This window comes from Micropterus salmoides, unplaced genomic scaffold, assembly GCF_014851395.1.
Source record: "Micropterus salmoides isolate LMB-PRFRI ecotype aquatic unplaced genomic scaffold, ASM1485139v1 Ms_hic_scaffold_12, whole genome shotgun sequence".
NCBI lineage: Eukaryota > Metazoa > Chordata > Actinopteri > Centrarchiformes > Centrarchidae > Micropterus > Micropterus salmoides.
The window spans coordinates 36,076,779-36,099,591 of NW_024040263.1; the positions used below are offsets into that span (position 1 = coordinate 36,076,779).

At 40.0% G+C, this 22,813-nt stretch overlaps 1 protein-coding gene across 7 annotated transcripts in view; it reads left to right on the plus strand.

The window, feature by feature from the left end:
* Positions 1-22,813, plus strand: part of LOC119899909 (semaphorin-5B-like) — a 149,617-nt gene that overhangs the window by 121,349 nt on the left and 5,455 nt on the right. For all 7 annotated transcript variants that reach the window (XM_038714740.1, XM_038714742.1, XM_038714741.1 and 4 more), the window contains exons 14-15: positions 5,760-5,985; positions 7,947-8,159. In XM_038714740.1, coding sequence (XP_038570668.1) covers positions 5,760-5,985; positions 7,947-8,159 — 439 coding nt within the window. The remainder of the gene's footprint in view (positions 1-5,759; positions 5,986-7,946; positions 8,160-22,813) is intronic.

Sequence of the window (22,813 nt, forward strand, 5' to 3'; positions counted from 1 at the left end):
AAAGTTTAATTTTGGAGCTCACTCTTATTTTGCTGCATGCTGTTGAAGGTAATTTATAATGCTGTTTAATTTTAACTCACTGTTATACTATTTTACTGTAATTATTTCATTTTATTCTTTAGTTCTTTAATGATGGTAAGTTTGTCCCACAAAGCTTTAGCAAAGATTTTACAAAGTTTAATTTTGGAGCTCTCTTATTTTGCTGCATGCTGTTGAAGGTAATTTATAATGCTGTTTAATTTTAACTCACTGTTATACTATTTTACTGTAATTATTTCATTTTATTCTTTAATGATGGTAAGTTTGTCCCACAAAGCTTTAGCAAAGATTTTGAAGGTAATTTATAATGCTGTTTAATTTTTACTCACCGTTATACCATTTTACTGCTTTACTGTCATTATTTCAATTTATTCTTCACTTGTTTAATAATAAAGACTGACATGATTCCAAATCAATGAAGAAACCTCCTACTGATCCTTTGCTGGCCCCGGAGATTCCTCCTTTACTTATAATTCACTGCTATACTTTTTTAATGATAAATTTATTGCCATAAACACCTACTAGTTACTTCATTCAAGTTTTATTACTTAATAAAGTCTTTAAATCAATGAAAAACCTCCTCCAATTATCAGTCAAAAACACACAATGGAAGGATGTACGCAACCCTCTTATCAGTTACATACAGACATCCGGTGTGCGGGGGCGGGACCGGAAATAGCTGTCAAAAATGAGTTTGATGGAATGTCATGTATATTTCTCTCTCACACACACAAATAAACGTTTTTATTTTATTTCAATAACCTCATGACTTTTTTCCCCAAGTACCACTCTCAAACACTGCTAGTTAGGAAAATAGTAAGCATATTAACACAGAAACTGGTATAATAAATGTTGCAGGTCCCAGAATCTCCTAGCAAGGCTTTTCACATTTAGCCTTGTTTTAAAATATATATAGTACAGGCCAAAAGTTTGGACACACCTTCTCATTCAATGCGTTTCAATATTTTCATGACTATTTACATTGTAGATTCTCACTGAAGGCATCAAAACTATGAATGAACACATATGGAATTATGTACTTAACAAAAAGGTGTGAAATAACTGAAAACATGTCTTATATTCTAGTTTCTTCAAAGTAGCCATCCTTTGCTCTGATTACTGCTTTGCACACTCTTGGCATTCTCTTGATGAGCTTCAAGAGGTACCAAACTGGAACCTGGTTCCACAGGAGAGGAGCTTGATAGCTGAACGCTCTGGCTCCTAGTCTACTTTTGGAGACTCTAGGAACCACAAGTAACCCTGCATTCTGGGAGCGCAGTGCTCTGGTGGGGTAGTAAGGTACTATGAGCTCTTTAAGATAAGATGGTGCCTGACCATTAAGAGCTTTGTAGGTAAGAAGAATGATTTTAAATTCTATTCTGGATTTTAATGGAAGCCAATGCAGAGAAGCTAAGACAGGAGAAATATGATCTCTTTTCCTGGTTCCTGTCAGAACACGTGCTGCAGCATTCTGGATCAGCTGAAGAGTCTTAACGGACTTTTTCGAGCAGCCTGATAATAAGGAATTGCAGTAATCCAGCCTAGAAGTAACAAATGCATGGACTAGTTTTTCTGCATCATTTTTAGACAGGATGTTCCTGATTTTCGCAATATTACGTAGGTGAAAAAAGGCGGTCCTTGAAATTTGCTTAATGTGAGACTTAAACGACATGTCCTGATCAAAGATAACTCCAAGATTCCTCACAGTGGTGCTGGAGGCCAGGGCGATGCCATCAAGGGAAACTATAACTTTAGATAATGCGTCACGGAGGTGCTTAGGCCCCAGAACAATAACTTCAGTTTTATCTGAGTTTAACATTAGAAAATTACAGGTCATCCAGGTTTTAACATCCTGAAGGCACATTTGAAGTTTAGCTAACTGATTTCATCTGGTTTGATCGATAGATATAACTGAGTATCATCGGCATAACAATGAAAGTTTATGGAATATTTCCTGATAATATTGACTAAAGGAAGCATATATAAAGTGAAGAGGATTGGTCCGAGGACAGATCCTTGTGGAACTCCATGACTAACTTTGGCATGCATGGAGGACTCATCGTTAACATGTACAAACTGAAATCGATCTGATAAATAGGACTTAAACCAGCTTAGAGTGGTTCCTTTAATGCCAATGAAATGTTCCAGTCTCTGCAATAGGATCTGATGGTCAATGGTATCAAATGCAGCACTAAGATCTAATAAAACCAGTACAGAGACAAATCCTTTGTCTGATGCAATGAGGACGTCATTAGTAATTTTCACCAGTGCTGTCTCTGTGCTATGATGAGCTCTAAATCCTGACTGAAAATCCTCAAATAAACTATTGCTCTGTAGAAAGTCACACAGCTGTTTAGCAACTGCTTTCTCCAGAACCTTAGAGAGAAATGGAAGGTTAGATATAGGTCTATAGTTGGCTAAAACATCCGGATCAAGTTTGGGCTTTTTCAGAAGAGGTTTAATTACAACTACTTTAAAGTACTGTGGTAAATAGCCTGTTGATAGAGATAGATTGATCATATCTAGTATAGAGGTGCTGACTAAGGGTAAAACATCTTTAAGCAGCCTAGTCGGGATGGGGTCTAAGAGGCAGGTTGATGGTTTAGATGAAGAAATTATTGAAGTTAGTTGGTAAAGATTGAGGGAAGCAAAACAGTCTAAACATATATCTGGTTCTACAGCTGTTTCTAAGGTTCCTGAGTTAAGAGATAAGTTGGTGCCAGTTGAGGGCAGGTCTTGGAGAATTTTGTTTCTAATAGTTAGAATTTTATCATTAAAGAAGCTCATGAAGTTGTAACTACTGAGAGCTATGGGAATACTTGGCTCAATAGAGCTGTGACTCTCTGTCAGCCTGGCTACAAGTGCTGAAAAGAAACCTGGGGTTGTTCCTATTTTCCTCTATTAATGACGAGTAGTACGCTGCTCTGGCATTACGGAGGGCCATCCTATAAGTTTTAAGACTATCTTGCCAAATTAAACGAGAATTTTCCAGTTTGGTGGAACGCCAATTCCTCTCAAGTTTCCGCGATATTTGCTTTAATTTGTGAGTTTCAGTATTATACCATGGAGCTAACCGTCTTTGTTTTAGTATTTTCTTTTTTAGAGGGGCTACAGAGTCCAGTGTCATTTGCAGCGAGCCTGCAGCACTATCAACAAGATGATCGATTTGGAAGGGACTGAAATTAGCATAGGAGTCCTCCGTTACTTTGTGACTAGATAATGTATTTAGAGCTGATGGAATCGCATCCTTAAATTTAGCTACAGCACTATCAGACAGACATCTTCATAGAAGTTTTTGCCCAATGGCGAGTAGTTCAGCAATACAAACTCAAAAGTTATCAAACAGTGGTCGGATAAAGAGGGATTCTGTGGGAACACCACTAAATGTTCAATTTCAATACCATACACCAGAACAAGGTCGAGGGTGTGGTTAAAACAGTGAGTCGGTTCATGAACACTCTGAGAGAAGCCGATGGAATCTAACAGAGAGATAAACGCAGTACTGAAGCTGTCATTCTCAACGTCCACATGAGTATTAAAATCCCCTACAATAATAACTTTGTCCATTTTAAGGACTAAAGTTGACAAAAACTCAGAATTCAGAGTACGGGCCAGGTGCTCGGTACACTATAACAAAAAGAATTGGTTGCAGTGATTTCCAACTTGGGTGCGAAAGACCAAGAACAAGACTTTCAAATGAGTTATAGTTTAGGTTTAGAGCTGATTAGTAGGCTAGAGTGGAAGATAGCTGCAACTCCACCTCCTCGGCCTGTGCCTCGAGGAATGTGAGTATTAATATGACTGGGAGGGGTGGATTCATTTAGGCTAACATATTCTCCATCACCCAGCCAGGTTTCAGTAAGATCAAATAAATCAAGCTTCATTTACTAGTACACCTTTAGAAGAGAGAGATTCCACATTTAACTCTCCTATTCATTTGCACTATTGCTCTTGTGGTTTTAATTTTTATGAGGTTTTTATGCACAGCTCCTCTTCTGTTTACCTTTGATTTAAATAATTTCGATGGTCGGGGGGCAGACACCGTCACTATAGGATTTTCACTAAGTAACTCCTGAAATGGAGGAGCAGAGAAGTGTGTTAGACTGCGACTCTGCGTAGGGTTTTGGGTGGGTAACTGCTGAAAAAGAAGGGCAGAGAAGTGTGTTAAACTGCGACTCTGCCTCCTGGTCTCAACTCTGGGTTGTCATGGATTTGGTCCACTAATAAACTTGGCCAGATTTCTAGAAATGAGAGCTGCTCCTTCCCAAGTGGGATGGATGCCGTCTCTCCGGATCAGACCAGGTCTTCCCCAGAAAGTCTGCCAATGATCAACAAAGCCCACATCGTTTGCTGGACACCACCTCACAACCAGCGGCGGAATGACGACATGCGGCTATACATGTCATCACTGGTCAGATTTGGCAGGGGTCCAGAGAAAACTACGGTGTCCGACATTGTTTTTGCATATGTACACACCGACTCAACATTAATCTTAGTGACCTCCGATTGGCGTAACCGGGAGTCATTACCGCCGACGTGAATAACAATCTTACTGTATTTACGTTTATCCTTAGCCAGCAGTTTCAAATAAGACTCAATGTCGCCCGCTCTGGCCCCAGGGATGCACTTAACTATGGCCGCTGGCTTTGCTAACTTCACGTTTCTCAAAATGGAGCTGCCAATGATCAGAGTTGGTTTCTCAGCGGGTGTGTCGCTGAGTGGGGAAAATCTGTTAGAAACGTGAACAGGTTGATGGTGCCCCGTGGACTTTGAATGCAGTTGGAACCAGAGATCTCAAATTTGGACTCGTCAGACCAAAGCACAGATTTCCACTGGTCTAATGTCCATTCTTGTGTTTCTTGGCCCAAACAAGTCTCTTCTGCTTGTTGCCTCTCCTTAGCAGTAGTTTCCTAGCAGCTACTTGACCATGAAGGCCTGATTCGCGCTGTGTCATCTTAACAGTTGTTCTAGAGATGTGTCTGCTGCTAGAACTCTGTGTGGCATTCAGCTGGTCTCTAACTTGAGCTGCCGTTAACCTGCGATTTCTGAGGCTGGTGACTCAGATGAACTTATCCTCAGCAGCAGAGGGGATTCTTCCTTTCCTGGGGCGGTCCTCATGTGAGCCAGTTTCATTGTAGCACTTGATGCTTTTTGCGACTGCACTTGGGGACACGTTCAAAGGTTTCGCAATTTTCTGGACTGTCTGACCTTCATTTGTTAAAGTAATGATGGCCACTGGTTTCCCTTTACTTAGCTGATTGGTTCTTGCCATAATATGATTTCTAACAGTTGTCCAATAGGCTTGTGTATCAACCTGACTTCTGCACAACACAGCTGATGGTCCCAACCCCATTAATAAGGGAAGAAAATCCACTAATTAACCCTGACAAGGCACACCTGTGAAGTGAAAGCCATTTCAGGTGACTACCTCATGAAGCTCATTGAGAGAACACCAAGGGTTTGCAGCGCTGTCAAAAAAGCAAAGGATGGCTACTTTGAAGAAACTAGAATACAAGACGTGTTTTCAGTTATTTCACTCTTTTTTGTTAAGTACATAATTCCATATGTGTTCATTCATAGTTTTGATGCCTTCAGTGAGAATCTACAATGTAAATAGTCATGAAAATAATGAAAACGCATTGAATGAGAAGGTGTGTCCAAACTTTTGGCCTGTACTGTATATAAAATGTGCCCGTGACTTCAGCCACCTTCTCATTTAGGACTACAAGGCCTGTAACCTGGAGGCATGTCCAGAGGTAAAGAGGAACACACCTTGGACCCCCTGGATGCCTGTCAATGTGACTCAGAGCGGAGCTCGTCAGGAGCAGAGGATGCGCTATATGTGCCGGGCCCACCTGTCTGATCCCCATGAGCTGCAGATTGGACACAGGAAGGTGGAGACGCGCTTCTGTCCCAACGATGGTACAGCAGCCTGCGAGACAGACAGTAAGTAAACCAGCTGACAGATATAGTGATGTGGGTAAATAATAGTTCATAGGAAAGCCTACCCTAAAATAGCATAAAAACGGTAACTAAAAGAGAATAACACCAAAAAGTTCTTTTTAATTCCTTCTACTTCTTTTTAATACCTGTTGCACCTTGCTCACATCTAGTGGTCCCCTTGTCATAGGATCCCCAACTCAAGTCAAGTGACCACACAGTTGTGGAATTAATTAAGATTTCTTGTGGCAGACTTACAGAGTCCATATTGCATGGTGTCAATACTGAATCTCAACTGAACAACACCTAAAAAAATCTTCCTGAGGGGAAAAAGACTCCCTTTAGAGGCTGGCACGTGATAACATTCAAGTGAAGGTATTTCAGTGGAACATTTTTCTCTTTTTAGTTTACTACGAGAAATCTACACGCTACTTTACACAGAGGCTTTGACCTCTTTGGTCCTGTGCCATGTGGGCCTGTTCAGTAGCCTGTTAAGGTGGCCTCTCATATTATCAAATGGAAGGCCAAAACCCATTTATTTTCTCTGTGCTATAATTCCTCCTAGTTTTTGTGGCCTGGTAAATCTTTAAAAGACTTCTACCTGACAACTAGTAACCTGCATGTTTACCTTAACTGAACTTAGCTTAATTATCTATCACCATTAATTTTAGTTGTTTATGATTCTGTGTCTGTTTGCATGGTCATGGTCTGTGTTTATTCTGTAATATGTGCAAAGACTACTAGAGTGATGCTGCACTATAAATAAACTGACAAACTGAAAAAAGTCACTTGACAACATCGTTAGTTCAAGTTTAATGCTCCAATTTCCACCTTAGGGACACAGCTGCCTGAATTAATATATATGGGAATAAATAATGTTCTTCTGTACGGATATTGTCTTTAATTATAATTAACTGAGTTTTAATTGGAAGTCGATAGAAAAAATGTGCAGAGAGTCAAAAGGCAAAGTCTGAGCAGATTTTCTTTTGTGTACGTGTAGGGAAATGTTACCTGGATCTAATGTGTTCAAAGATGCATATAGTACTGCACATTTACCACACAAAAAAAACTTACTCCTGTATCAACACAGTGAGAAGGCAGCAGTGTACTAAGATTTCTCCCAGTAAGAGCGTGTCATACTGAAAGGGCCCTCCTGTTAGCTCCCATACATGCTGTTAGTGACAGCGTAGTCGCAGTGTAGAACTCTCACATCGACACCAAGAGAGTTAAATAAGGTCACTTCTCTCCACTGGTGGCTTTTTCATGCCCCCCACTCCTGAATCGATTACCTGTCTCCCCCTGTCAGGTTCCTGGGGGGCCAAATCGACTCTGACAAACAGACAGCAGAGAACTGTGGGATCCATGAGGGACACAGAGTCTGAGAAAAGGAAAGACAGAAATAAGCCTGCTGGCAAAGTCATATAAACTGTGTGACTTAAACTCAAAGAATCTGCATGCTTCATGCTGTATGTCTGCCGTTACCTTTAAAGTCCGTTCCTGTAAGGGTCCACCGATCAAAAGAATCAAAACAGCTTTTCATAAAAATTTATACAAGTTGTGAATCCTGTCATGTGAAGTCCGTCGCTGCCTTCTAACTTCTGCCGCACTTCTCTCATCCTGCACCCTGTTGTTGTTGTTGTTGTTAGTTGCTGCCTTCAAAATAAAAGCGCACAAGCCATCTGTCGGAGCTAGATCAAATGAATTACATGTATTTGATATTATTTGATCATTTTTATACAAGTATTATTCTGTTTGAAATAAATAAACTGTTTCATAGTAGTTTCAGATTTGTGCAAAAGGAATTAAAGGCCTGTCCCATAAAGACGCCTGTCTCAAATATAGGCAGGGTCAATTCAGTGATTTTAGCAAATAAAAGCCTGGGCTATTACTCAGATTTACGGTATTTCTGACTTTAATTTAACCTGGAATTGTTTTATTCCCCCCTTTTTACTTTTTTCTTTTCGTAGCCCTTGTCGAGGAGCTTCTGAAAACACTGGTGGTAAGAGTGGCAGGCACCGGCTGGTCTTCATGGGAGACCTGGTCGAGCTGCTCGCAGAGTTGTGTCAAAGGCTACCGCACCCGTCAGCGATCCTGCGCTGGACCAGAGGGAAAGAGTGCCCCAGTCGCATGCCGTGGCTCGCCTGTGGATTACCAGGACTGTAACATTCAGGCATGTCCTGGTGAGTGAAGACACAAACACCATGTCTACACAAACGCTCATTGGGTACTTTCATTTTGATGTTTTAAATTCATTACAAATAAAGATTTTCACCAAATAGGGCATTTTTAGATGTAGTAATATAGTAAGTAAGTATACTGAACCTCATTTGAGGGTGTCAACTTTCATGTGGGATGTTGTCTTTGGTTGATCAGATTGTTCTCAAATTCAACAGCATCATATGTGCATTTTTAGTTTAAATAGATATTAACACTTAATGTGCTGTTTTGTCTCTCCAATACAACTTGAATGCAGGAACTTACAAACTCTCAAACAGAGTGCAGAGAGAGAGAGAGGGAGAGAAATGGCTAGCAGTCATTGAGTCAGTCAGCCTGAGTTCAATTATGAGCTTCATTATAAGAACTTCTGACCTGGAAAAAAAGGCCTTTGAGTCAAGTTTGTATTCTGAAACCCCAGTCCCTGGCATGATGTCAAATGAACATGTCTGTCCCTGCAGACAACAGTAAAAATACAGCTTTAAAGACTGCAAGCTTTTAAAATTTAAAAAGACTTTGGGCGTAAGAGACCTCTCAGGTTGACTGAGACAAGTCCCAAGTCCAATCTGAAGTATTATCAAAGCCAGTCTCAAGTCAGCTGTTAAGTCTACATACAAAGTCAGTTGCAATTTTTAAAGTGTGAAAATTAAAAAGCAGTTTAAGTTGTACTTTTCAAGCAAGTCTAAGTTAAGTGTCAAGTCATTCGAGACAAGTCTAAGACTCAGGCCTGTCAACAAAAATTCAGGTCACTGTAAACAAGTCAAGTGTCTGGCCAGAATATTCAGGTCACTCGAAGTCAAGCCTAATCCAGTCCAGGTCAATTCTCAAGTCATTCCAAGTTAAGTCCCAAGTCAGGCCTATTTGGGATTACATTTATTCATTTAGCTGACGCTTTTATCCACAGCGACTTACAATTGCCATATATGTCAGAGGTTGCACGCCTCTGGAGAAACTACCCGGGTCTCTCACACAAAAGGCATCTGTCTTATCCACTGCGCCGTCACCACCCCTAAGTTAAGTCAAGTTTTGTCAGAGCCTGTTCAGGTCCCAAGTCTTTCAAGTCTAAGTAAATACGTAATGTGTGTGGTTATTTAAGGCCTGCCTGCTGTCAAAATTCTTGTGACTTAAGTCTACAGACAATAAATTTGGTTAATCTAAACCGAATTTAAGTTTTTGGTGTTCTTGAGCAGCCAAAAAACACACAGAGGTCAGGAATGGCATGTTTTCCACTTTTCAATTTCATGTTTCTGAACTTAAACACAGCAAGTCAGCCACACAGGAGGACAGGCAGACAGCAAGAGAGTCATAAAAACAGCGTCAGTCAAATCAATGAGTCAGACACTCAGCCATTCAGCTAGGTACACATCCAGTTAGTTGGAGACTCATGCAGAGCGGTGGCTGGCATGAGAGCTAGTCAAAGTTAAGTGGTCACAGACTGCTTTACTCTGTCACACTAATCCACTCAACTAATGGAATGTTCTTCAGCACTGTGACATTACCTGGCAACGCCGCCTCTCTCTCCGTCAGTCAGATGACCATCAGCCAGTCCTCCATGGGAACACTAAATCAACGCAACAGACTAGGATATGATCAGGAAGAGCGCAACACCCTTAGTAGACATTATTATAACAGTAAAACAGAAAATGAAATACACCATGTATAGTGTGTGCAAGGGTTGGGCCCGCTAAGACAAAAAATAATGGAAATGTTTATAATATAAGAAATATAAAATCACATTTCACATGAAAATGTATGAGAAGACAAAGAAAATCTACAAATGAAAAGACAGGGTGTGTTTACTGTTTGTTTAATGTTTGTAGGACCTCCATTAATCTTCACTAATGTGGTTGTTAGTCTTCCTGATTCTAGCTCCACCAGCTGGGCTCCAGCAGGTTTGGTATAGCCTATGTTAGGCTTAGCTACATGTAGCGATAAAGGTCTGCCCAAGATCTGAATATTTAAAAATACATAAAAGTGCCCAGGTCGTGCAACAGGAATAAATTCTGTGTCGGTGTTAATAAGACGTCCCCTGTACTGGGGGCAGCACGCGATTTTCGCGCAAAATGGAAAATTCATGTTTGAAACTAGCATTGCATCACCCTATCCATGCTACACACCTCTGTGAAGCAAGGAGGCTCAGCTAGAAGCTCAAACCAACCATTTTATTGTAGTGGACCTAAATTTATTAGTTATGCATTTTAATAAATTTATGAGAATTGATACCCAATTATGAATTATTATTCATAAAATCAGAATTTCCTCGTAAAGGGCACCACCGGAGTTGTTATAATCCTAGAGTCTCCGGACCTCTAGGTAGTTTTGAATAATTATACAATTATTACTAGTGATCAGTTAGTTAAGAATTGCTCAATTATCTTAAATCAGTCAGTCAGTCTCATATCTAAAGGGTCAATTCTCTTGGCAGGAACTAGAAATGGGCAACACACACAGCTCTTGACTATATTACAGTGAATTTATTCTCTAACTAAGGTGATAAAAAGATGGCTGGATACAGGGAACATAAACATTTGCTGAACAATGAGCCTGGAGGTTCGACTGTGGGAAGCATTTGACTCATACGGCATAGAAGAGCTAATGAAAGTAAACTAATGCTGTGATTTTAGGAGTTAAAATGGACATCTGATCACAGAACGTGTGTTAAGTCTTACTGCTTGTCGACAGCCTGCTTTTGGCCTGTTGCACGGGTCCCACGCTAGCTGCCCGATCCTGGCTTTTTGCTAGGGATTCTCCGGGGTTCTCCGTGTCCGATTGAAAACGCCTCCTCCGTCTGGCAATTCGGCTGTTTGCTGGTTTCCTTGGTTGTAGCTGGCGAGACCACGTGGCTTGGTCTGACCTCGGTGAAGTTGGCTTGACGAAAAAGGCTTAAAATGGAACTTGGTCGTTCCTGAATTAGTCCAGTGTAACTTAACGGACTCATAACTTTAACAAACAAAAGAAATAAGGAAAATAAAACAAACTGAAGGCAGATCGATGTCTCGGCACTTCAGGTGTGTAGCTTCAGGCGAACAAAAGGGCCTGTTTGTTTCGCTGGCCGAGTCTGGGCGTTGCCTGGCGAGGCACGCTGTGCGTGCCGAAGCATCCAGAGGGCAGAGTGGAAGAGCGAGAGGAGGGAAGAGTGAAGAGAGCGAGCAGGTCGCGTGTCGCTCTTTTGTTGCCTGGGGCGTGGTTCCCCAGGGGGCGTCTCAGGTTTCCCCAGGAACTGCCTTTCTAAACTTAATGTCTAAAGAAAAGAAATCTATTTGCACGTATTATAATCAAATATTTTCCACAATCGAACCTCAATGGTTGAACGGTTGTACTGTTCTAAGTATTTGGTAACAGGAAACAATTGTCACATTATTGGTCAGGGTATTTATACATTTAAACGGCATTTCCGACGAGGGCATGTAATACTTATTTCGTCCACTTGGGGGAGCTCAGGTTACATGAGGACAGCTTGGATTAAATCAAAGATCGTCTCTCCTTAGGAACTGGGAATATTGTTGATTCATCCTTAAATTCAAGCTGGCGATTAAGAGTGTAGTAAAACATTTCTTTGTCATCATTTCTAAAGGGATTTTGTAAGAAAGTATTATGAACAAGCATTGATTACATTAGATGAAGGAGTGTCTTGCTGAAAATAAAAACACTGCACAAGTAACTTCTTTTCAGCACTAATATCAACAGATAGCAACAACAGTTAACATAACTACTCAAATAGAGGCAAACATATTCAGGTAACTAAAGATTTAATTAAATTTAATTAGATGCTTTGAGTCTTTTGGAGAATGCAGTCCTTTGTCATCCAAAGTTCAGTGTCTGGACCATGTCACACTTAGGTGAGACAAGGAGTATCCTTTTGATGTGGTAATAAAACAAAGAATAAGGTCAGTTTCCACGGAAACGTGTGTGGTGGGGTAAGTTTTGATAGGCTGTTCAGGGAGATGCCAATGGCTGGCTCGTGTCCCTTTGTCAGTTTAACAGTCAGGCCCCGCGTTATCAGCTTCGGAATCAAAATGGTGCCAGTTTTATGGTCGGGATAGCACTTAGAGAAAGCAACTTTGACCCCTCCCCTTCTTCTCTGGGGAGGAGAAAGGAATTTAGGGTAGCTCCACATTCATTCAATATAAAATGCACAAATCCACATCGTTGTTCACTACATTATCCACATCAAACACTATTTTCAAGTTATTTTACAATTAAATACTATAGTCAGAGCCTTTTCGCATATGCAGCAAATTAGACCTATATTAAAAATTTCATAAAAAAAGAGAATCAAACAGTTTTCAGTAAACTCCACTGTAATCTTGTTCAACATGTCCTGAGGGACCTCTGTGACTATTTTCAAGTTATTTGACTGCAGCATTATTTCAGAATTAGTTACAATAGGCAAAGCCTTTTCGCATACACAGTGAATTAGACCTATATTAAAAATTCCATAAAACAATAGAATCAAATTGTTTTCAGCAAACTTATTATATATTCTTGTACAACATGTCCTGAGGGACCTCTGTGACTATTAGAGGTCCCTCAGGACATGTTGTACAAGAATACTGGCTCTGACTATAGTATTTAATTGTAAAATAATGCTGCAGTCAGTGAAATAACTTGAAAATAGTGTCACAGAGGTCACTAAGGACATGTTGTACAGGAATATTTTTTTTATTGAATTTTTTAAATGTTAAATAGCAATGCATGATTATTGGCTGTGACTCCATCCATCCATCTTCATCCGCTTATCCGGGATCGGGTCGCAGGGGGGAGCAGCTCCAGCAGGGAACCCCAAACTTCTCTTTCCCGAGCCACATTAACCAGACTGGGGGATCCCGAGGCGTTCCCAGGCCAGTGTGGAGATATAATTTCTCCACCTACTCCTGGGTCTTCCCCAAGGCCTCCTCCCAGCTGGACGTGCCTGGAACACCTCCCTAGGGAGGCGTCCAGGAGGCATCCTTACCAGAGCCCAAATCAACGCAAAGGACACCAGCCACCCACCTGAGGAAACCCATTTCGGCTGCTTGTACCCGCGATTTCGTTCTTTCGGTCATGACCCAGCCTTCATGACCACAGGTGAGGATAGGAGCGAAAATCGACCGGTAGATCGAGAGTTTTGCCTTACGACTCAGCTCTCTTTTCGTCACAATGGTGCGGTAAAGCGAGTGCAATACCGCCCCCGCTGCTCCGATTCTCCGGCCAATCTTCTGCTCCAGTCTCCCCTCACTCTTGAACAAGACCACGAGGTACTTGAACTCCTTCACCTGGGGTAACCATGGCCATAGATTTTAGAGGTGCTAATCGGACACAGCTCTCGCTTTGGATGTACAGGGATTGGATAGCCCTGAGAAGGGCCAGGCGATCCCACCGTCTCAGCGCGGATCACGAACTGTCTCTCGGACATATCTGCATGGATGAAGGTTTGCCACCTTCAACTAAACCCCTCTAAGACTGAACTCTTGATCATTCCAGCCAAGCAATCTATCCACCATAACATCAAACTACAAATTGACTCCTCAACCATCACTCCAACCAAGGTGGTGAGAAACATGGGTGTCATGATTGATGACCAGCTGTCCTTTTCAGACCATGTTGCTGCTGTCTCTCGGTCGTGCCGCTTTGCTCTATACAACATAAGGAAAATTAGGCCCTACCTCACTCAGTACGCCACCCAGCTTCTGGTACAGGCCATGATTATCAGAGAGAATTATCCATGACATTCCATCAAACTCATTTTTGACAGCTATTTCCGGTCCCGGCGGTTTTTCATTGATTTAAAGACTTTATTAAGTAATAAAACTTGAATGAATTAACTAGTAGGTGTTTATGTAAATGCTCCGTACTTGTAAAGCGCCTTTCTAGTCTTTTCGACTACTCAAAGCGCTTTTACACTACATCTGCATTCACCAGTCACACACATTCATACACTGAGCCTAAGTGCTCAAACGGAAACTAACATTCACACTCACTTATACACTGGCGGAACAGCCGACAGGGGCAATTTGGGGTTCAGTATCTTGCCCAAGGACACTTCGACACGCAACCAGGGGGAGCCAGGGATTGAACCGCCGACCTTCCGATTAACGGCCAACCCGCTCTACCTCCTGAGCCACAGCTGCCCCAATTTATGGCAATAAATTTATCATTAAAAAAGTATAGCAGTGAGTTATAAGTAAAGGAGGAATCTCCGGGGCCAGCAAAGGATCAGTAGGAGGTTTCTTCATTGATTTGGAATCATGTCAGTCTTTATTATTAAACAAGTGAAGAATAAATTGAAATAATGACAGTAAAGCAGTAAAATGGTATAACGGTGAGTAAAAATTAAACAGCATTATAAATTACCTTCAAAATCTTTGCTAAAGCTTTGTGGGACAAACTTACCATCATTAAAGAATAAAATGAAATAATTACAGTAAAATAGTATAACAGTGAGTTAAAATTAAACAGCATTATAAATTACCTTCAACAGCATGCAGCAAAATAAGAGAGCTCCAAAATTAAACTTTGTAAAATCTTTGCTAAAGCTTTGTGGGACAAACTTACCATCATTAAAGAATAAAATGAAATAATTACAGTAAAATAGTATAACAGTGAGTTAAAATTAAACAGCATTATAAATTACCTTCAACAGCATGCAGCAAAATAAGAGTGAGCTCCAAAATTAAACTTTGTAAAATCTTTGCTAGTGCTTTGTCTTACAAACTTGCCATCATTATCACTCCAAAGCTGTAGCCTAGTCTTAAACTAGTGAGTCTTAAAACTTTAATCCTAGAGTCTGTGTCTTCTTCTCTGTCCTCCCTCTTTCTGGTGTAGCATAGGCTGTGCAGGTTGAATTGAGGAATGTGCTCCACCCCCCGCACCTCCTTCCCTCCCTCCCTCCCTCTGTTTTCTCAATGAGCCACATCAAGTTGTGTGTTTTAACTGTCATTAGCATCTTCAGGTAATCTTGTAGACCAGTTATGGAATAGAGTTATCTATAACCCAGACTCCGGTTGTTAAAAACGGTCTGGGTTTATCAGACAGAGTTCGTTTTCGAAACAGGAACCTATTTTTATCAGCCAGAGAGACAAGAGTTTGGAACTACAGACTATATAATAATCTGGTTGTACCAGAAGTAACGGCTAACCCCTGAACCCACCCTTGAGGATTATTGTAGAAATTTGTAAAGTGATGCATATGAAGAATGACAATTAATTAACACCACAAGGAAGTTTTTACCCTCTGTAAATATAATATTTGTTGCTTTGCACGTATCAAGTTCCAATAGACTGTATATTGGTGAACCAAAGATTTAAAAAAGTTAAATTAAAACACTTAACTACCACCTTCACTGAAATAGCATTCTTACAGAAGATAAGACTATTACTTATTATGTTTAAGGTTGAGCATTCATGAATGCAACATTTATTTATTAAAATACTCCCCTTTACATCTCACACCACGCCACATAAGAGGGGAAAGGGTTCATCTGGCACATTTTCCAAGGCTGGTACTGCTGAGGAGCCCTCCTCAAGTTGACCGTTGTGCTGACAACAGTATTGATTATGAAATTACATTTTCATTAGCAAATTACACTTCTAATTTGGTGAAGAACTTAGAGCTACTCTAGTGCACATGAACATTGAAGTCAACATGGATGGCACCAAAATGCACACCAAAGACAGTGTGGACCAAACGGTATCTAGACAAATATTAACACTTTCAGCAGTCTATTCAACTATCTTAAGTCTTGCAGGTTGCAATCCAACAAGTTTGCAGCAACCATTTTCTTCACAAACAATCTGAATTACTTTAAACGCATACATCATATAAAAAGTCAAATTGGCTTCCATGTACAAACTATACAGTCTCCCATTTTAGAATCTTATGTTTGTACCTCTTTGCAAAGTTTTAGTACTAATTTTCTTGATAAATAACAAAGAGACACATAAACATCAATTTGCACCTCAATTAAAGTGAAGTGAAAAATCAACCCAACCGATGAATTGCACATGCTTCAAAACAAACAACCAAATTAAGCATCTAAATGATTATCAGTATAGATTATGCGTGATACAATGAGTTTTGTTATTTACTTTCAACAGCAAAAATCTATATTTAAGCTTAAACATGTTATTAGTTAGGTAGGCTCGTAAGTGTCATTACGGAATTATTCTCAAAGTTATGTACTCACTAAGACCTTTTTAAGCTTTTTTTAAGAACCAAGTCCAAGTGAATAGAATTTATCAGAGGAGGAATATGTACCTGATTCTTACAGTCAATCAGACTAGTTCATGGGAAAGCACAGCAGGACGTTCAAAATATTTGCAACCCTCAGAAGAACTTAATATTAAAATCCAACGAAGGTTAAAATGAAGGGCAACTGGACTTGGTTGAAGATACTGGAAGACGTTTCGTCCCTTATCCAAAGGACTTCTTCAGTTCTGACTGACTGGCAGGGAAACTCAGCTATTTAACCTCAGTGGGGTCGTTGGCCCGGGTCATCGATACCGCTGGTTCGTTAGTGTTCCTTGTTGCTGTGACGACAGTCGTTAAGACTACCTGTGGCCAAGACTGAACGACCATCGTTGGTATCTTCACCTGAGGCCAATAGGTTACGTTTGTTCACCTGCATCCCCACCATAGAGGCAGTAGAAACCGTTAGGAAACGGCTAACACAAGACAACACCCTGGACAACAGAACTAGCCTCAGCCCTGACCAAATCTGCAAATTACTCGACCTCTGTCTAAACACCACCTATTTCCAGTACAACGGTGGATTCTACAGACAGAAGCATGGCTGTGCCAAACTTTAAATTTAAAATTAGTGTCATCATTAGTATTTTGTTGGACAGTACAGCTGCTTGTCCCCATATAAACCTATGTCAGTTTGGTCTCTCTGACTCTTGCTCTCCTGCTTTGCATTGTTTTTGTCACTCAAGCATTTGCCCTTTTCACTTTAGACTGCTATTTGGTCTGATAAGTGCCCATAACATATAACTTCACTAAAAATTGCCATCACTTTCATGATGTCCCTTTCCAGATGACTTAATACACCTCCTAGCCAGCTGCTGTAGAAAACTCTGAAGCCAATGAAAATGTAATTAACATTGCTTTGAAGTTTTAGATTTATAATATCCTGTCCAGTATCCTGACATAACACTTATAGTAAAGTTGTAAATATTTATACATATGTATTGTTTTGGTTAGAATGGATAAGATTTTTTCTTTTGCACCGTGTAACAAGAACACAGACAAGAGGGACAAACAGGCGAACATGAGAAGGGAAGGGCATGAACCCCATGGTAAATACACAATACAAATACAAAAGTATGTGTTTTACTATCAGTTCAGAGTCATAGTGAGCCATCAACTCAGTTTTTAGTGCCACAACAACCGGTGGTACATACTAATGTATTTGTCATGATATGTAATTCTGTTACTCAAAATGCTTCTTCACAGCAGGGGGCTTCTTTGTTGTTCTGCAATAACCTAATGTTGACATGTAAAACCACTGCTGATTGTAATTCAATCCTTCCTGCATGTGCTTCACAAAACAAGTAAATAGTATGAAGACGGGGCAGGATTTTTTTTTAATGTGAAACTAGAAGTTTTGAGGGTGTGATTTGGGCTAGCTTATCACAAGCAAAAACAGACTTCTCCCCAAAACTAGATTTTCACATGCTCTTTTCAGTGATGTAGAAACATTGTGGGGGTGAAATTAATGTTTTCACGTCTCACAAAGTTTGACAAAAGCAGTTCAGAAAGCAGCTCAGAAAATGAGGACTAATGTTGCGTGTCCTGTACTAACTCTTAGTAGCAAGGGTAAAATTTGCAACATGTTAACTTACACACAGAAGATTGATCCTGATGAGTTTTGCGGTATTAGTTTTACACATTTTAAATATGGGGAAGAGAGAGAGAGCATTGGCATTTGATCACTACATGGTAGTGATCACTAAATTGCTTTGCAGTTGTAGATTTACTACATAACAAATGTAATGAAAATTACGAGTTAACCCTAGAGTTCGGGTTATCGATGGCAATCTGTTTTCCTCTTTTGTAGTGTCTCTGAAAAATGCTATGGAAGGGGGCACTAGAAAAAAAAAAATAGAAACAGCATGGTCTCAAAAAAGAGGTTGCAGCAGTGATGAGACTTTTTACTAAAACCTTATTGTCAAGGGCAAACTAGCCACTATGGTTGAATGCAAGACCTGCAATGAAACAGTGTAAGACTGCTGAACATCCTGTTCTGGCTAGTCAAGAACCCCGTGGTAAATCTGGGCATTACATAAAAAATAAAAAGCCATATGATAGATATTGTTACAGACTTTTGTTGTTGAAGCTGCTGGTTCCTGTTGAGCTTTGGAACGTGCAATAAGTGTTATTAGCACAGATCACGGTTGAGCCAAAATAAAGAAGCTGATTTTTATTCTTTTACCTGTAGGAGATTTATTATAAACTTCTGTTTTATTTTCAACAGAAAACTACTGTCCTGTTATGTCAACAAAGTAGTTAACTAGCATTTGAATACTTCATCCCCAAGGAAGGGTTCTGGATTTCATGACCTCTGTAATAGTCTAATAAAGCCTAATTAGCAAAAGGCAGCTGGTTCTCAGTAGAAGGATCAAACTTTAGCTCTTGAAGTTTCCAGTTGATGAAGTTGTAAACTATATTTTTTTATAATTCTATCTTTTTTTTTTACTAAAGGGAAAGAGGAGGCCTGTTAGCATGACTAGTGACTTAGTTATGAGTAAGGCTTTAGTTTAGAATGAGGGACATTGTCTATATGTTACTGAAAGACTACATTTAGAGTTATTTGGACGCTGTTAACACTTGTAGTTTTTTTTTTTTTTGTGCTACATAAGAATTGTCCTTATTTTGTAAGTGTAACTAAAAATGAAATATTTAGTTTAGATTACAATATTCTCTTAATAGAAATACCCCATTCTTTAATTCATCCATGCTGGAGTGTCGCTCCATGCTAGCTAAGAAGGAACTAAGAGGGAACTCTGTGTCATTACATGCCAGCCAACAATGGACGTTTCTGTAATGCAGTCAATAAATAAAATGCAATCCTATAAAATTTAGAAACAAGTACATTGCAAAATTGATAGCAATCTTGTCTATAACTGGTCAATTTCATTTCACAATATTTGGGGACAGAATTATTCCAAAGGTTTAGTAAAAGTTGATAAACCTGTTTTAGTGATTACTTAAAAAATATTTGCATGCTGCTGCGCATTTTAGTCCTGATTTATAATTATGAAGAGCAAATACAAAATAAGATAAAGATGAAGGCCCTTTAAAAAGGCCTACTTCACCAAATGACCAAGCACCACAGACAAACCTGAATTCCCCTAAGAGAAAGTTTAAATGACTGCACTAGTGTAATAAGACATTTTATATAATTGAACGCAAGATTACCTGAAGATGCTCATGACAGTTAAAACACACAACTTGATGTGGCTCATTGAGAAAACAGAGGGAGGGAAGGAGGTGCGGGGGGTGGAGCACATTCCTCAATTCACCCTGCACAGCCTATGCTACACCAGAAATAGGGAGGACAGAGAAGAAGAGACACAGACTCTAGAAGGATTAAAGTTTTAAGACTCACAAGTTTAAGACTAGGCTACAGCTTTGGAGTGATAATGATAGCAAGTTTGAAAGACAAAGCACTAGCAAAGTAATTTGGAACTCTCTCTTATTTTGCTGCATGCTGTTGAAGGTAAATTGTTAATGAGGTATAGATACTTGTAGCAGACCTAAATTTATTAGTTATGCATTTTAATAAATTTATGAGAATTGATACCCAATTATGAATTAAAATTAATAAAATCAAAATTTCCTTGTTAAGGGCACCACCGGAGTTGTTATAATCCTAGAGTCTCCGGACCTCTAGGTAGTTTTGAATAATTATACAATTATTACTAGTGATCAGTTAGTTAATAATCGCTCAATTATCTTAAATCAGTCAGTCAGTCTCATATCTAAAGGGTCAATTCTCTTGGCAGGAACTATAAATAGGCAACACACACAGCTCTTGACTATATTACAGTGAATTTATTCTCTAACTAAGGTGATAAAAAGATGGTTGGATACAGGGAACATAAACATTTGCTGAACAATGAGCCTGGAGGTTCGACTGTGGGAAGCATTTGACTCATACGGCATAGAAGAGCTAATGAAAGTAAACTAATGCTGTGATTTTAGGAGTTAAAATGGACATCTGATCACAGAACGTGTGTTAAGTCTTACTGCTTGTCGACAGCCTGCTTTTGGCCTGTTGCACGGGTCCCACGCTAGCTGCCCGATCCTGGCTTTTTGCTAGGGATTCTCCGGGGTTCTCCGTGTCCGATTGAAAACGCCTCCTCCGTCTGGCAATTCGGCTGTTTGCTGGTTTCCTTGGTTGTAGCTGGCGAGACCACGTGGCTTGGTCTGACCTCGGTGAAGTTGGCTTGACGAAAAAGGCTTAAAATGGAACTTGGTCGTTCCTGAATTAGTCCAGTGTAACTTAAACGACTGATAACTTTAACAAACAAAAGAAATAAAGAAAATGAAACAAACTGAAGGCAGATCGATGTCGCGGCACTTCAGGTGTGTAGCTTCAGGCGAACAAAAGGGCCTGTTTGTTTCGCTGGCCGAGTCTGGGCGTTGCCTGGCGAGGCACGCCACACGCGTGCAGAAGCGTCCAGAGGGCCGAGCAGAGTGGAAGAGAGCGGACAGCGAAGAGAGGAGCGAGGTCGCGTGTCGCTCTTTTGTTGCCTGGGGCGTGGTTCCCCAGGGGGCGTCTCAGGTTTCCCAAGGGACTGCATTTCTAAACTTAATCTATTTGCACGTATTATAATCAAATATTTTCCACAATCGAACCTCAATGGTTGAACGGTTGTACTGTTCTAGGCATCTGGTAACAGGAAACAATTGTCACATTATTGGTCAGGATATTTATACATTTAACGGCATTTCCGACGAGGGCATGTAATACTTATTTCGTCCCTTTGGGGGAGCTCAGGTTACATGAGGAAAGCTTGGATTAAATCAAAGATCGTCTCTCCTTAGGAACTGGGAATATTGTTGATTCATCCTTAAATTCAAGCTGGCGATTAAGAGTGTAGTAAAACATTCCTTTGTCATCATTTCTAAAGGAATTTTGTAGGAAAGTATTATGAACAAGCATTGATTACATTAGATGAAGGAGTGTCTTGCTGAAAATAAAAACACTGCACAAGTAACTTCTTTTCAGCACTAATATCAACAACAGATAGCAACAACAGTTAACATAACTACTCAAATACAGGCAAACGTAATCAGGTAACTAAAGATTTAATTAACTCAATTAAATGCTTTGAGTCTTTGGAGACTGCAGTCCTTTTACATTGAAAGTTCAGTGTCTGGACCATGTCACACTTGGGTGAGACAGGGGTTTTCCTTTTTGATGTGGTAATAAAACAAAATAGTCAGTTGCCACGGAAACGTGTGTGTGTGTGGGGGGCAGTTTTGATAGGCTGTTTAGGGAGATGCCAATGGCTGGCTCGTGTCCCTTTGTCAGTTTAACAGTCAGGCCCTGCGTTATCAGCTTCGGAATCAAAAAGGTGCCAGTTTTATGGTCGGGATAGCACTTAGAGAAAGCAACTTTGACCCCTCCCCTTCTTCTCTGGGGAGGAGAAAGGAATTTAGGGTAGCTCCAAATTTATTCAATATAAAATGCACAAATCCACACCGTTGTTCACTACATACTCCTCACTTTATATGAGCTCACGCAAAATACTTTACTAACCATTAGTAACTACCAGAATTAATACCAGGCCTGTAACGTTGAGCATTTTACCCTGTGAAGTTAGCTGGGGCATCTTTCGGGTAGTCTTAGTGGCATCCTTTGGGCTTTGCCACTGGTAGATTTACGAGTTATGCTGAAATTGTTTATATTCTTTCGTGGGAAAGTATCAAAACAGGCAGTTATGTAATACTCTTCTTAAACTTTCCAAATGATCTTATGAACCATTAACAACTTGTACATAAATGGTTTTTCATTAAAATAATACTTAATTTATAAATAGTGAACTGATCATATATGAAGTAAGAAAATACAATTATTAAGCATATTATAAATTATAGACACGCCTGACAGCAAAGAGGGTCGTGGGTTCAAACCAGTTTCCCCGGCCTTTCTGTGTGGAGTTTGCATGTTCTCCACGTGGGTTCTCTCCGAGTGCTCCGGCTTCCTCTCACCATCCAAAGACATGCAGGCTAGGTGAACTGGTGTCTCTAAAACTGGCCCTCTGCAGAAAGTTCGCTTTTGATACTTATAGAACTGATCGTTACTTGACACATAGACTATGAAAATATAAGAAATTACAACTTATTTAAACAAGTCCACAAAAAAATTAACAAAGCCGTGAAAGCCCAAAACATTGAACAAACTTAAAATCCAATGGTGCTGAAAAGTAGCTACTGAGGAGGAGGACAAATGCATGTATGTCACACATCTATTCCAATTAAATGCACATGAAAACACCAGACTGTATTAGATCACATCACATGTAAAACATTACCTGAAATCTTAAATCGGAATAATTTAAAACAGAATAGGATACAAAATAGGATGTGATAATGGATGGTGAGCCTTTACAGTCCACTATCTTCTTCATTT